The 15,853-nt window shown below is 37.8% G+C and overlaps 1 protein-coding gene across 2 annotated transcripts in view; it reads left to right on the top strand.

Moving 5' to 3' along the window:
* The window catches only part of Maob (monoamine oxidase B), a 93,854-nt gene that overhangs the window by 26,812 nt on the left and 51,189 nt on the right, over nt 1–15,853 (top strand). For both annotated transcript variants that reach the window (XM_031373262.1, XM_031373268.1), the window contains exons 2-3: nt 12,063–12,157; nt 13,396–13,533. In XM_031373262.1, coding sequence (XP_031229122.1) covers nt 12,063–12,157; nt 13,396–13,533 — 233 coding nt within the window. The remainder of the gene's footprint in view (nt 1–12,062; nt 12,158–13,395; nt 13,534–15,853) is intronic.

Genomic DNA, 15,853 nt, shown 5'->3' with positions numbered 1-15,853 from the left:
AGCAAGCCTTCCTTTGGCCCCAATCTCCTTCTTCTTGTGGATAAAGTACTAACCACTGGAGAAAGCTGAGTGCAAACTTAAGGACTTGTGGAGGGGCAGATGAGCTGTGTTTGAGAGGTGAGGTGAAAACACAGAACAGTGTGGTATATGAAGAGAACCCCAGGGAAGTAAGTGGTTCAGTATCACCGGAGTTTCGAGTATGGAGTAGAAAAGGTAAGAGAAAGGGCAGGAGGCTCAGGTCAATGACACAGCAGGCACTTGCCTATCAAGCCTGAAAACCTGGTTTTCACTCAAGCAGTGCAAAGGAGCCAAGAAGTGAGAACTTGACAGGGGCTGGGTTCAGTGGACTAAGACTTACCAGGGAAGACTCAATGATGAAGCCTAAGTTTTATGTTTCACCTGGGCAGATGACTGAGTCTCTGTAGGAAGTGAGGAAAATCAGAGAATAATGGATACGATTTGATTCTTCGCTGCTTTCAGGGACCTTAACTTGTAAATCTCACCTAAAGGAGGTATATTTTTAATGGCTCCACAAGAAGCTGTGTGAGAGGACAGGAAAAACATCATCTTTGAGGCCAAGTAGGGAGTTGATTTGAATTAGAAGAACCCAGGAGAAGTCATTTCCTCTGGTACAGCCTCATCTCTAATAATGACATGAGGCCCAGATGACAATATAGAGGAAAACTGCCAAATCACCACCCAGAAGGCCAAGCCTCTCACGTGTTGGGGCTGCCTTATCCAGTACCAGAGTACTCATTTGGCCAGAGCACTCTTGTTGAGGCCACAGCTTCGTCACATCAGCTCATCTTCCTGTCTGTTGTTTCAGTTCTTCATCGTTCACATTTTACCCACTCTGACCTGCTCCTCCTGGAGCCTTTGTGGTTTCCAAATCCTGACTTGGAATGCAAACTTAAGGAGCAGATCTTGCTACAACTTTCAATTCTATAACTTTGATGCAAGGCCCAACAGTTGGTTTGTTGGTGTTCCTTAGAAGATGAGAGAACTGATGCAGCAGTAGCTTGCAAAACATTCGGAAAGTCTTTGCACTTTCCTTTCTCAAGAAGGCTGAGGCCAGAATGAGGCAGGGAATCAGTTCAGAGAAGTAGCTTTAGGCTGTCAGCCTTTCTCAACTCTGATTTTATAACAAGATAGCTCAGAATGGGGAATGTTGAGAGACAAGGTAGGGCTCTCTACTCAATGCTTACAGTTAATGCTGGCAACAAAAAAGGCCCTGTAGCCACTGATCTAAGGCACAAGCTCTTGAGCATGTATATTGCTCAGAGCTGTGGTGTATGCATACATTTTTTACATACATGTGTGTGCATATGTACACACTAGTGTGCTAGACACAAAGCATGAGTCTGTCACTTTACATAATTCAAACTCTAGACATTGGTATTTTGTGTTTTTCTGAGATAGGTTCTATCTCTGTAGCAGAGGCTGTTTGCAACTCAGTATTTAGCCCAGGTCAGCCTCAAATTCACAGTCTGCCTGCCTCTGCCTGCCAATTGATACCATTACAATTATGTGTCACCATATCTGTTTGACTATACTGTGTCAAAAGTCAATTTAGATTTTTTTAAAGGAGAAGGCCAGTGAAACAGTTGAGCAGGTAAAGATGCTTCCTGCCAAATCTGAAGACAAGACTTTGATTTTTAGAAAAGTACACAATGGAAGGTGAGAACTGATTCCTGGAAGTTACATACACCAAAAAAGTGTAAAAAAAAAATTTCTCATTAAACAAAGAAGAATCTGAGCCAGTGGGGTGTCTCAGTGGGTAGAGACACTTGACACTGAACATGACTACTTGAGTTCAATCTCAGGGACCCACATGGTAAAGGAAGTGAGATTGTTCTTTGACTTCCACACATGTGCTGTACAAAGCACATGCCCACAAACTATAGTAAATAAACAGATGAATGGCAAACATAATTTTTTATAAGAACAACCTGCTTGATGTATTTTAATGTGAGAATGGATTCTTCTACTTCTTTTGACTTCTGTCTAAAAGTGATTGTTAAGATCTTTAAAGGTCAGACTTACCCATGGCTGTTTCTTAATAGCCTATTCTCAGTCAAGTTCAAACTCTGGAGAGATTTTCATTCCCCAGGGATCCAAAGTATTAGAGCTAGTATGATGGAGTATCTTGTTTCTAGGTTTGTCATTGAAGGGAAATGAGGTTCTGATGCCAGTGTGGTAGGGGTTTTTTTGTTTGTTTGTTTGTTTGGTTGGTTGGTTGGTTGCTTGGTTGGTTGGTTTGGTTTGGATTGGTTTGGTTTGGTTTTGGGTAAGTTGAACACTTACATAAATGCTTTTGAGAATTATATACCTTGGGAGCTATAGACCCCAGGCACTCTAAAATACTATAGAATTTGTATCAAATGTAGAATCTATATTTGTAAAACCTTGGCCATAGCTCATTTGAAAATGTATACCTTAAAAAGACTAGTCCTTTCCTAGGTGCTAGAGGATTCTCTTGTCCTCATTACTATGTACTGTCCTGTTTTGTGTTTAAAGGTAAAAACCTTTTTTAAAATTCCCATCCTTGAGCTTTGTCACTGTGAGTCAGCTGGTATTTGATCTAACATTGGCACTGTTTAGGGAAATGATCCATTCTCCAAGCCATCCACACCTCCTGAAATAGAATTTTTGCTAGGAACTTCCCCTGCTTATCATCCCCTAAGACCCTCATAGTCTTGGAAACACAAGAAATGCCAGCCTAGTGTGGCTAATCAGGATATTTATCTTTGTGATATCCTCAAATAAGTGCTATTATCAGTAAAATTAACTTAATATACATGAAAAGATTGCCTCGAAAAAAGGGTACATTTTGTGGTTATAAGGGAACTGAGAGGTGGAGGAGGTATTCAGTGTGCAATGGTATGCTACCCAAATTTACTCATCTGAGGAACTCATGGCTCCTTGGGGGTGAGAACAAACTTTCCTTTTCCTGAAGATTCCAGCAGAGGGCTTTGCCCCAGGCCTTCCAGAGTCCCGAGCTCTCTGTTTTCTGTGGCCAGCCTTTGTTGCATCACAAGCCTGAGAAAGAAGAAAGCAGAACCCTTGTGCCTTTTGTTAGAAGACACTGTATTTCTCGCTCCCATGTTATCAGTTCTCACTTTTTATCGACTCAGTTGTACTAAGTGTGCTTCCAGTTCCAAATACAAATCTACATTATATAAGGATCGGATCATACTCTAAGATGTGTGTACTTGGGCAATTTCATCTCTGGGCTCCTAAAATCAGGATCAGAAGTTCTCTCTTCATCACCAGTGGCCAAGAGATGATTGCTGAAGAGAAAGTACATAAGCTTCATTTGATCTGGAAGGAGACTGATTAATTTCTTCATTACCATCTTCTATTTCTTTGGAGATGTGCTGTATATTTGTATGAGGATCAGGTTAAGGGCTATGGTACAAAGAGTAGCATTTTCCCAGCAGTCTATGCTAGACAATTTATTCTAGACCAGAGATAGTGAACTCTTTATGACAGCATTGTTTTATCTTGAGTTGGAACATTTCAGTTTTAGGTCAATTTTATGGTCTTGGAACAAGATCATGAAAATAAACAGGATCGCAGGAATGCAATGTCTAAGAAAGGGGAAAGGAAGAGGAATAAAGAAACATGGAGTCACTTATGGCAACAGTAAGAACATTACAGTGAACTTGTGATGGTTAATCATCACTGTTATCTTGACTGCATTTAGAATTGTCTAGGAGACTGGGTGTGTCTATGAGGATATTTCCAAAGAAGATTTACTGACAGGAGAACTACTCTGAATGCATGTAGCACCATCCTATGAGTGATAAAGACTGACTGAAAGAGTGAAACAATGAAAGCTAACAGAACACAGCCAGCCCTCTTTCTCTGTACTCCACTCATTCATCAAGTGAACAGCTCTCTTCTGCCACATGTTCTGCTCAAGAACACAGGCCAAACTACCAGTGCCAGGCCTCTCTGAAACCAATAGCCAAAGCAAATATTTCTCTTGCCTAAGTTATTTTTGTTGAATATGTTTATCAATGTGATACAAAATTCTCTTCAACATGGTCTCAGGCAGTGACAGCATTACTAAGTGATGTAATCTTAGGGGCCCACCACCATATTATGTAGTCCATCATTGACAGAAGCAATATTATGTACCACATAACCATACCTTGTACTTACCTTTTCCCCTGCATTTGTGCTTCTCCTGTTTTGTCATTTTCTAGAGGCAAGACTTGGTTTAGACCAAGTGCCTAGTGCATAGAGGAAGGTCAATGGTGTGAATAGTCTTTAGATTGTTGGAAGGAAGGAAGGAAGGAAGGAAGGAAGGAAGGAAAGAAGGAAGGAAGGAAGGAAGGAAGGAAGGAAGGAAGGAAGGAAGGAAGAAAGGAAGGAAGAAAGGAAGGAAGGAAGGAAAGGAGGGAGGGAGGAAGGAAGGAAGAGTTATTTTGTTACTGTGGTACAAGTCATGGAACCCAGGGCTTCTCAAATCCTTGGCAGGTGCTGTCTCATTGAGATATACCACCAAGCAAGGAAGAACATATTTGTCTTAGCAGGAAGGTTTTTGACAAATCTCTTACTAATATTAGCCACAAGATCTAATTGTACCAATAACTTTAGGTGTGTTTTCCAGACTACATAACAAGAAATTTCTGCTCCTACAAAATTACTTATATCCTGTGTTCTCCAATATTATAAAGAAATGGCATATAAGAAAGTATATAAAGAGCAAATATAATTTCTGGTGGCATTGTATATGATATATTAATTTATGTCTCTGACAAATGCAGCTGAATAGAAACAATTTAACTTTTCCACAGAATTTCCTTACAACAAAAATGTTTTAAAGAGTTATATAGCAAATGTTCATGTGCCTAATGAACTAGATTCTGCAATGAATGGTTTTGCTGCATTTGCATTATGCATTGTATCTATTCCATCCATTTCTCCATTTCTATGTCTGTCTATCAGCCCACTTGTCTACAGATGCATTTTTAAAATAAACAACACACAGATATATTTCACCCCTAATTATTTTAACACACCTCTCAATGAACAAAATTGTTGAAATCATCAATTTCCTGTCCTCCAGGAGCACACATATTACACGTTATAGTCACATCCATGGATGTCCCCCAAATTTCAAGTTTTACAGAGAAGATGCTTTGGAGTCATGGAAATACCACCTGTATAATGAGATATCTTGTGTGATCACCATGCTGCCCCCATTTAATTTAATCACCAACTAGCCCGTGAAAAATCAGAGAAGCTCCAGAAAGTATGCACTTGCTCATGGTTATGCAGCCAGAAAGCAGCCCTGCCAAGAGCTTGTGCTGCAAAAGAGCAGATTGCCTTCATTTCTAGGCAGTCCTTTTAAGCTTAATTCACAGTAAAAGGGAAGCAACTGCTTAGACTCATCAAAGTAGAGGAAGAGTCCTGGGACCCAAGGGTAACATTGTTTTTTTTCATTAACTCCTATGACACCGGGACTTCTTTTCCATGCCAATGTTCCTGTTTAATTAATTCCCACAATTCTTAATCCATCATCTCATGTCCAGTGGAAGAGACAAGAAGACCCCTGACCCTCTTCATGACATTTGTAACAACCACTTACTGCTCTCCAGCACTCTAATCTGCCTTAAAAGTGTTTACAATTCTAAAATTTGTATTGGTAATCCACAGTAGAACCAGTACTGTGGCCACGAAGCTTTTATCCTCAGAACCATCACCAAGGAAACTTCTTTTATGCTTAAAAACAGTATGAAGGTTGGGATGCAGCCTAGCATTCAGAAGGCTTTGGGTCCTATCCTCAACACCACTATTCTTTTCACTACAATAATAAAAAAAAGCAAAGGGACAGTTCTCACTTTTTAAAAAGTCTTGCAAGCCTCAAATTCAAGATCCTACTGCCTTAGTATCTTGAGTGCTGTGGTTCTATGTGCCACCAGAGTTAGAGTAAGAAACAAACAACAAAAACCTTTTCCAAAGGGTATATTTATTCCTACACATCATTTATCTAATTCTGAAGAAGATTTGAAGCAGGTGAATTGAAATCTATTGACCAGCTTTAAAGATAAATAATTCACACATTCTGGATAAAGAGAATCTGTTATTCCTGAGTGTGCTTCCTTTATGTTTGGGAACTAGTGTTGAAGTAAAGCAGTAACACATTTTGCCTAGTGTGACTGTGAATCACCAAAGATACTCAACTGCTTTCAAACAACAAAGGGTAAACACAAATGCTTCCTATGAAGCAAGACTCATTATGTTGGCTGACATTTTCTAAAAATGCTATCATTTGCATATCAAATGTGATGAAGAAGCCATTTTTATGGGTTTAGGTATATTGTGAAAAGCCTTAAAAGACAATCACATTCAAATATCTTGAAGTGGCTGCATCTGGAAAAGCGTTTCTATAGCAACATATGGAAGCTTGATGTCTCTTATCCCTTTCAAGAGTACAAATCACCCATGGCTTAAAACTTTGATGAAGATCTCCTTTCTCTTCTATAAGAAAAGATGTGAATAACATCATTCTAGACTTTGTTTCTATGTTTTTTCAATTTTGCCCCAAATTTTGATGGGTATCTTGCCAGGGAAGAGTCATTGTGAATAAAAAGTGAAGAACAGTATTATGGTCAAAGTTCTTCTCAATGTGCAGTAGTCGAGCTGACCTTGCTTCAAATATATTTGTATTCTCTTTAAGGAGCATGTCTCAGGGCTTTAGATGAGCAGTCTTCAGATGATTCTTATCAAGATAGTCTTTCCAAGAAAGTTAATAAAGTAAGCATTCTAATTTTAATTAAAATTCTACCTAATTCAAGAATGTATTTCAACAGCAAAAGCCTTTTGTTATGGGAAGGATTGTGGCTAGAAAACGTAAGACCTAGAAACAGCAATATTTCAGCCCCAGCTCTGTGTTCTCCCTTTGCCAGGTGTATAACTCTCATGAAGTCTCTATTTTGTAATGTGAGAAATGGACACAATAACACTGACCTCAAAACTTTTTGAAGGTTACTCAACCTTCAAAAAGTATCTGGGAGTGTTGGAAACTGCAGTGCTGTACAAATATGAGGTGATTATTATTATGAATTGGTTGTCTTGTTCTTTTTAAAAAAGGCCAGGAGAATCTTACCATAATTGATGGGTCTAAAGGAAATCAGCTTCAATATATATAAATATTTTAGTTTCTTAGACCATATTAAAATGCTTACTACTATAAGCATATAAAAGGATACTATTATACCCATTTTCTCCTTTTATCAAAAAGTCATTTCTATTAAGAGTTATCTTTATTTAAGGATATTAAATACAACCATTTAATAAACACACTTAAACATCAACTGTATCCTGTCACAGGAAGAGAGAAAGCATAGATAATTAACATCTTAACATTCAGAAAATGAGCTTTCTGAGCTCCATGGGTATCCTGGTGACACAAGGAAAGGGGGATGCCACCCAACCCCTACCCTGTCAATCAAACCATATTCATCTCTGAGGACTTCATTCATTTCATAAAAGAACACATTTTTAGAACTTTACCAGCCAGGAATATGTACTTTTTACTAATGTACACAAAGGCAAGGAACGAGCTGCACTGCTACATAGATGATGGGTGATGTTAAAGGAAGAGTTCACTGTGTTTCACTGTTAAATAGTGTATCTCCTTCGGGCTTCACTTTCTTGTGCATAATTGGTATTTAGAGTCAGTATGCTGGGATTTGAATGGTGTGTTAGCTGCTATGCTAGCTGCTTGACCCCAGATACACTCCTCAACGGCTGTGTGCTTCTTGTTCTTTCTACATCTGCCAACCTTAATTGAGTGGAGAAGCTGGCTTCCAGTTGCCTGTTCAAATGTTATCTGCTTCAGTCATGGCTTCATCTGCATAGTACCTTTAGCATCCAACTTCTTCCTACAACATGCCTTAATGAATTTGACTCCCAACAGAGGAATTTTTGTTGTTGTTGTTACTCCAGAACCTTTTGGGGGGTGGTTATATTTGTGTTAAATAACTAAAGAAACATTCGCTTTGGCAACATCAAAGAAATCCAGTTCTTTGATCAGAAGGTTGCTTGGTTGTTTCTAGAATTTTCTCATAAAACAATTGCTTTGTCAGAAGTGGCAGAGGTGATGAGGGGCCATTTGCATATTATTGCTTTTGTAAGTACTAAGGGGCTGCCTATATCATTTTCCAGGGTTACAAGGTCAGAGGAACTTCAAGGTACTGTGAATTTCATTGTCAATTTTGCTCAACAAGATTCTCTTACCCTCTCTCTTCTGGGAAATTTAGACTGGGAAAAAAGTCTTTATGTAGTGTAGATGCTTTATGTTGCTTCTGAGACAATTATTTCTCTATTTTAAAGTGTAAAGGTTTGTTAAATATCACAGTTTAATCTGAAGGGCATGAAAAGTGTTTGAAGAACAAAGAACAAAGTAGACGAGGCTTCTGATTTTGAGAATCCCACACTGTTTTGAAGTCTCCCTCAGCATCTAACTCAAGCCATTTTCTACAGCCTCAGACTGGAGGCACAAATGTAGGTCTTTACAATAGTTTCAGTTTCCATTGGTATGCAGAAACCTTTCCCATGTAAGCTACTTGGCCATGGAAATGCAGTAATTTTGGTTTTTTTGCTTTTAAGTTTTGGAGACCTAGTCTCCCTGTGTAGCATAGGCTGGTTTTGAATTCGTGAACCTTTTGTCTCAGCCTTCAGAATGCTGAGATTAAAAAGCCTGCTCCACCAGGACTGAAAAAACTCAACTTTTCTGTAATTTCATAGAATTGGGTATAGATTTCTATTTTTTGTACTTTAAGGGCCTTTGTGGCCCATTTCTGAAAGAATCAAATAACTATTTTTTGAAATATTAATTGACCTTGTTTATTAAAGTCAAGTTTCATTAACTTTGTAAGAGCACACAGTGATGATAAACTTGTTTTTGAATCCTTTTCAAAAGTCAAGTATCTGTTAAAACTAAAACATTTTTGATGATTCTTAACTTTTAGATGTAGAGCAGAATGTTTTAAGATTGCTTGCAAGAATTTGGTATATCAATATTTTAAAATAGTTTTTTTTTTCATTTTTTACTTTTTTGGACCAAGAATGTTGACTAAAAGGTGAGGTTTTGGGTTCATCTCTGTTCCTAACCTTTACTAACTGTGTAACTTATCTGACTACTGAAAATTAGGATAAAAATATTTCTCAGCCTTGTGAGGACCGAGTAGGTTTGTGGGGTACATTGTATGCGGAACTAAGTAAGTACTCCATAGTTTATGGTAGTAACTGGTTATATAGATCCCTTAAAAATATTGTCACATTGTGTTTACAAGTTGCTTCAGGTTTTGTCAGAGCCAATTATATCGTCTAGTGGTTTTAGACTACCAATACTGTTGGTAATTCATGAAAACATCTACAGTAGGATAGTATCTCATATTTTGTTTCCATGGCAAAATTTGTTAAAGGTTCCAAACCCAACATGGAAAGGAACACATGAGAAACAATGCATTTTGGATCTAGGAAGTTCTTTGAGTACTCAATCTCCTGTGCCTTTATCATAGTGGGATCCCTTAAAAGTTACCTCTTCTTCACCATCTTAATCACATCCTGACTGGACTACAACTCCTAAATTTTTCAATTTTCTCTTTCAAAAATTCAGTGATACCCTAAGCCATGCACATTTATGCCAGCTAAATCATTTTTTGTACTTTTAATTTTCTTTTCTCTCTCTTTTTTTTTTTTTTGGTCAGTTGATGTCTAACACATTTCCACTGTCCCCGCCCCACCAAGCACACTGAACATAAGTTAAAAAAAAATTGCAAGGGATTCCCAAAAACACACTTACATGTTGCCTAAGAACACTTTTTGGGTTGTTTTCTATTTATAATTATAATGCAATACAAGCAGAAAGGACTCTTTAGGCTTCTGGTCAGATAGTGTTGGGTAGCTGTATTGGAATCTCATATGTGAGTGTCTGTGAATAAAGTTGTATTTCCTTCTTAATTCTTTTGTTTAAGCCCAGCATGCTCCTGAGGTTTATGTGAACTTGCTGATAACAGCTGTTACTATGGTTGCATGTTGTTTCATTTGTTGGATAAGAAAAAGGTCATTGAATTGTCTGCAATTCTAAATTTAAGTAGAAAATAGGGTTTTTCCCTGTTGTGGGGGTAAAACTGGGAAACTGGAGTTAAAACTCCAAGGAAACCTTGTGTTTCTACACTGGGTCATGGGATGCTTCTATGCTATAGGTGTGGCCACTTGCAGAGAGGACTTTGGAACCTTACTCTGCCACCAACTAGAAGCCTTGACTCTGCCTCTGGAGACAATATCATGTTAAGTCAGCCTCTCTGGGAAAGGGGTTTTCTTTTTGGAAATTGTTACCAGATGGGCACTGAAGCCTTGGGTCATTATGTTTCTACATTCAGATTCAAGGTCTATGTTCAATGAGGTCTTACTAACCCATAAGTTTCAAGTATATCTTCAAAACATGTTCTACCAATACATTGAAAAATATCCTTTATCACACAATGAGAGATGTCGTCAGAGATGAGGCTGGCTATGAGTCAAACACTGATGCTAGAGTGGAGCTGGCTTTTTCATTTTCTCTCAGTGTGGCCTTTTGTGCTTTGGTTTCCTTGGGCATAAAATAAGGTTATCAAAGAACCTTTCCTCACTAGGTTGTTGGAATGAGCTTAGTGAATCAGTGTACTATAAATTCTCCTTTTTTCCCTTTTTCATGCTGTTCAGATGGAACTTAGGGTTTCACATAAGCCAGGAAAGTACTTTACCAATAAACTACACCATTAACATAAATTAATACAAAGAAACACAATTGTAGTTTAAATGGAGCAGCTATTAGGTGTGTTGCAGTAGTGAGGCCTAACATCACATAGTCGTTATTTTTGGAAAACAATAAAAGAGCTGTTTTATGTACCAATAGGGCACAGTAGCATTTTGACATTTCTTTGGTTTTATTTGGTCCCATGTCCCAAGCAAGTAAATTCAGTTTACCATAAGAGTAAATATCCTCTTCAATTCAAAATACCAATTTGCCATCTGTTCTTGGAGGCAGTTCTTACTAAATTCTGTGAGTGGCTTTATTTCCTATTTCTATGTTTGGCAATGCTATGGATAGAAACCCTCACATACGTATACTAAGCAAACGACATCCTGCTGAATCACAACCATAGAGAAGAGTAGTTTAAATATGTAGGGTCTTGTTTATTTTCTAATGAGTGACAGAACGGGCCTAGGTCCAGATGGGAAGATAGGTGGGGAAGAACTGGGAGAAGAAGAGTAAGTAGAAACTATAATCAAGTTATATTATATGGGGAAAACTCTAGTTTTAACAGAAGGAAAAAGCTTCCTTTTCAAAAGTGACCTCACATTAAAAGAGTGCCTGGCTTTAAGAGCTAAAGTACGAGATCATGTCTAGGGTGTGTTTGTACAAATGACTATACACAGGTAGTCAATAAATAATCTGGACTAGATGAATAATTAATGGAATAATGGATGGAAGCATTTCATTCTTCAGTGGTCAGGCATATCAGAAATGAAAATATACCAATGGTAAGTTTTTATGACCTTAGCTTTGAAATTTTTTGTCAACTTCCAAAAGTCCAGTTTTCCCAGTAAATCCTAGGTACTCTTATAGGTGTTGAAGCTAGCTGTCTTCCACATTGCTTCTTCTTCTCATAGTTAGACAGACAATAGAGTGTGGAGCTAGCATGGGACAGTTTTGGTCCCAGCAAATGGATGTTCTTGATTGTGGTCTTGTATTTACATTAGGTTGTCTGGCCTATAACTTAGTTGTTAGAATATGGATATTATTGATATAGTGGCATAGAATATTTGTTTAGATGAGGCATTCACTACTAATGAAATTTACTTTATGATTTCTAGAAGAATCCCTTGCTTTCCTAGATGGAGACTCTAGGCCCCTACAGAGAGTTGTTATATACTCCTTAGTTGTATTATAGTAGACCTCATGTGAATATGACTTTTCTTGTTGACCAGTGGCATAAGGAGCATTCTCCTATCCTATAACAAATTTGATCACAATGTCTTCTTGTATTTTCTCCCAGGCATGGCAGCAGCCAAACTTCTGCATGACTGTGGCCTCAGTGTGGTGGTTTTGGAAGCACGGGACCGTGTGGGAGGCAGGACTTATACAATTAGGGTAAGATACTAAGGATGAGGATGAGAAACATGGATCAGAAGCTGAGTTATGTTTTTGGACTTTTGTATTTCCTAAAAGTCTCCATTATTGATCATCTAAGACAGGGAACATGACTCCATAACTTCCCTTATAGATCATCTCTCTTTTCTCTTTTATTCTTCCTCATCTCCTCCTCCTCCTCCTTCTTTTTCAAGATCACTATCATCATCATCATCATAGTTTATGGTTGTTTCATCCAGAGACTTGCATATACTAAGCACACAACACTTCTACTCTAAGCTTCTTTTTCATCTCTATTTCAACTCTTTCATCATTCACTCTATTTCAGTCTTCTTACTTCATAGTTAGCACTGTAGACCTAGAAATGGGAATATGGAAAAAGAAGTAGATTGTATTGTAGTAGTAGCAAGAAAATTAATAGAAGTCTGGACTTTTCAACTCACTGTTTTGAGTCTTCGTTAGCACAAACAATCATTTCACCCATGCAAACTAAATCTTGGGGGCAGAGGGGGAGTCTCATCTTTAATTTATTATTTTTTATTTTATTTTTAAACATTAAACCATAATTGTATTATGCTTTTGGAGTACACTGTGATACATATACAATGTAGATGATTAAATCAAGTTAATTGTTATCTCAGTCACTTGACATTTTGTGTTAACATACTTGAAATCTACTCTTAGTTTGTTTTTTAATATACAATGTGTTATTATCAACCAGGGAAATCATAGTATGTACCAGAGCTCAAAACTTTCTCCTCCCATCTTGCTGCCTTGTATTCTTTGACCCATTTCCCCATTTCCTCTGCCCTAACATCTATACCCATAAGACCTCTAGTACCACTGTTATAGTCTTTATTTTTACAGGTTTAGCTCATTTTAGATTCTACATATAAGTGACATGGTGTAGGACTTGCCTTTCTATGTTTGATTTATTTCACTTAGCATAATGTCATGCAGGTGCATCTATGTTGTGCTAAATGATAATATTCCATTATGTGTATCTATAGTATTTTTATTTGTCTATACATAATAATGTCTGTAGGAATGACTCCTACTGGAAAGGCTAGACTGTAGGCAAGTAAATCACCACAGACAAGAAGGGCTATTTCTGGTATAATTGACTAACAAGTACCTAAATTTGCTGGAGTATAGTCAGAGATGTGTTCTTTTGTAAGAAATGGTCTCTGAAGTGTCTTTTACAGTCATCTTTATTTATTTTTCCCATGGAAAATCAGAATAAAAATGTTAAATATGTGGACCTTGGAGGATCTTACGTTGGGCCAACCCAGAATCGTATCTTACGATTGGCCAAAGAGCTAGGATTGGAGACCTATAAAGTTAATGAAGTTGAGAGGCTGATCCACTTTGTAAAGGTAAGGCGAATATGATATCCTGCAATATTTTGATATTTTTACCATTGTTTACATGCCAGTTAATGTTATTTTTATTCTCTGGAAGTTGGTATAAAAGTGGCTTAATAACCAAATTCATCCTTTTCATGGAAATTCCATTGACCCACCTTCCTCCATGATTTATCAGCATGTATTTTGTCTCTGTTTCCTAGGATCCTTTGTGACCTGTGGTTTCCTCATCCACACCTACCATATTTACACATTATGATCTAACAGTCTTTTCTTCTTTTTCTCTGTACCAACCAGGGTTAACTCTTATCTCTTCATTGTAATTTCTCTTGGTCAATTCAAACATCTGTGTATAACTCACATTGCTGAGGGCTTGAGGAATGGGTGGTGTTCAGAAAGCAGAAATTCTAGCAACTAAAACAAATAGTTGATACCCTATTAACCCACAGAGAAACGTGGCCCTGTGGAGGGTTCACACTGGCCACACCTCTCTGTGGCTACCAGTTCTCCCACAGTGACTCTTCATGTATCATAGCTCCCTATTCCTCTGCTTTCCCAGAATCCTCACTTTGATCCCAAGGCAATTGATAATCTGTGATAAGCAAAGAATCTTCTCTTCTAGGTCTCACTGTGAAGTCCCACAGAAGAACTAATAGGAGGCTTTATCTGTGGACTTTGTGTATGGGGAGGGGTTTGGTTTGATTGAGACAGGGTCTAATTCTGTAGCCCAGCCTTACCCTGGACTTAGGATCCTTCTCTTTCTACCTCCAAAGTGTGCTGAGATTATAATTGTGAGCCACTACACCTGCTCTGGTAGAGGTTTAATTTTATCCTTCATCTATTCCTCAGTTGTTCCCACAGATAGAAGGGAGCAACAGAGATTTATTGTCTCAGGATAAAAATAACCTCCCCCTAAGAAAATGGAAGAAATAGGAGCTGAGAGAGTGGCTTGGGAGTATAGCACTTGCTAAGCATGTTTGAGGCCCTAGGTATACAAGCACATCCTAAGCATGTATGACACTGTTTGTAAGCACATGCTAAACACATATGAGGCCCTAGGTTTGGTCCCCAGAACCACCCAATACTAAACCAAAACAACAAAAAGAAGAAACTAGTAACAGTTTAGATTATAACAATCTAATGTCCTTATATTTGTGTGATTCTATTAAGAACACGTAACAGACCAAACATTGTGAGTCATTTAGTAATATAGAAATGAAACAGGTACTTGATTTGACATAATGCAATATGAAATGATTGATCTTTAAGTTTTGTTTTATAAGCCTTTCTTTTTGTTTCTATTGAAAACAATTCACATGAATTAGAAATGAAAATACAACATGGTGATGGTGTGATTTGTTCAACAAAGGCAGACCCCAGTAGACTTCTTTGTTGGGTTTTTTGCTTTTCAAATGTGTTGTCAAACTGACCAGTTTTTTAAAACGTCTACATTATTCTGCCTGTGTGACTTGCAGAAATTGAATCATTGTGGCACCAAGATCTATTAGCTTTCTCCAGATGACAAAAGAGATGCTGAGCGCTTACACTTGCTGTTCTCTTTGCGCATTGCATGAGTTTGGTCGCTTTAGAGCTGTCTAGGAGGCTTTGTTTCATTCTGGTGATCTTACAACTGTATTACATCCCTAGCTTGAGAAAGAATTCTTCCATTTATCAACTGTGGACATGATAATGCCCTTAAATCATTTTTCACAGTGGAAACTGAATGTGCTTCTTTCTTAGACTATCTTATTAACCTGTGTTCAACCAAGAAAATATAAATAATGATGCAATATTCTGGACTTAAGACAGGGCAAAAAACATTACATATGCCAATAGTGTTCTTCATGAAGTTTAAAGTAAGTGTTATTGTTTTGTAATTATTACAAAAATAAAGTATGCCAGCTGTGAAAATGTAATTAGGAAGTATGAGTAAAGAGAAAGTAATATTAAAAATGAAACGCTCCATTATCTTTTCTTGAAAATAAAATCACACTCTCAAATAGTCTATTTCTTCCCAGATTTTTGTAGTCCAGAACTGCTGTTGTCTGACCTCTGCTGGAGGAAATGGGAAATATCTATGAATTTTAAAATGTTTCATGCATATGCATAAGGATATATATTTGGTATACTAAATCACAAATTAATTCTCACTAGTGAGAGAAACTGAACCATTAGTGACACTGAAGTTCTGCAATGTGGACAAGGTACCATACTGATCTCTTAGTGGTTCTAGTCACTGAGGACTCCATGATGATAAGACAACCAGGTAGGCAGCCCCTAACTAGGTAGGCAGCCCCTAACTAGGTAGGCAGCCCCTAACTAGGTAGGCAGC

Source organism: Mastomys coucha, chromosome X (genome assembly GCF_008632895.1).
Source record: "Mastomys coucha isolate ucsf_1 chromosome X, UCSF_Mcou_1, whole genome shotgun sequence".
Taxonomy (NCBI): Eukaryota; Metazoa; Chordata; class Mammalia; order Rodentia; family Muridae; genus Mastomys; species Mastomys coucha.
This window is presented reverse-complemented; position numbering and strand designations above follow the sequence as displayed.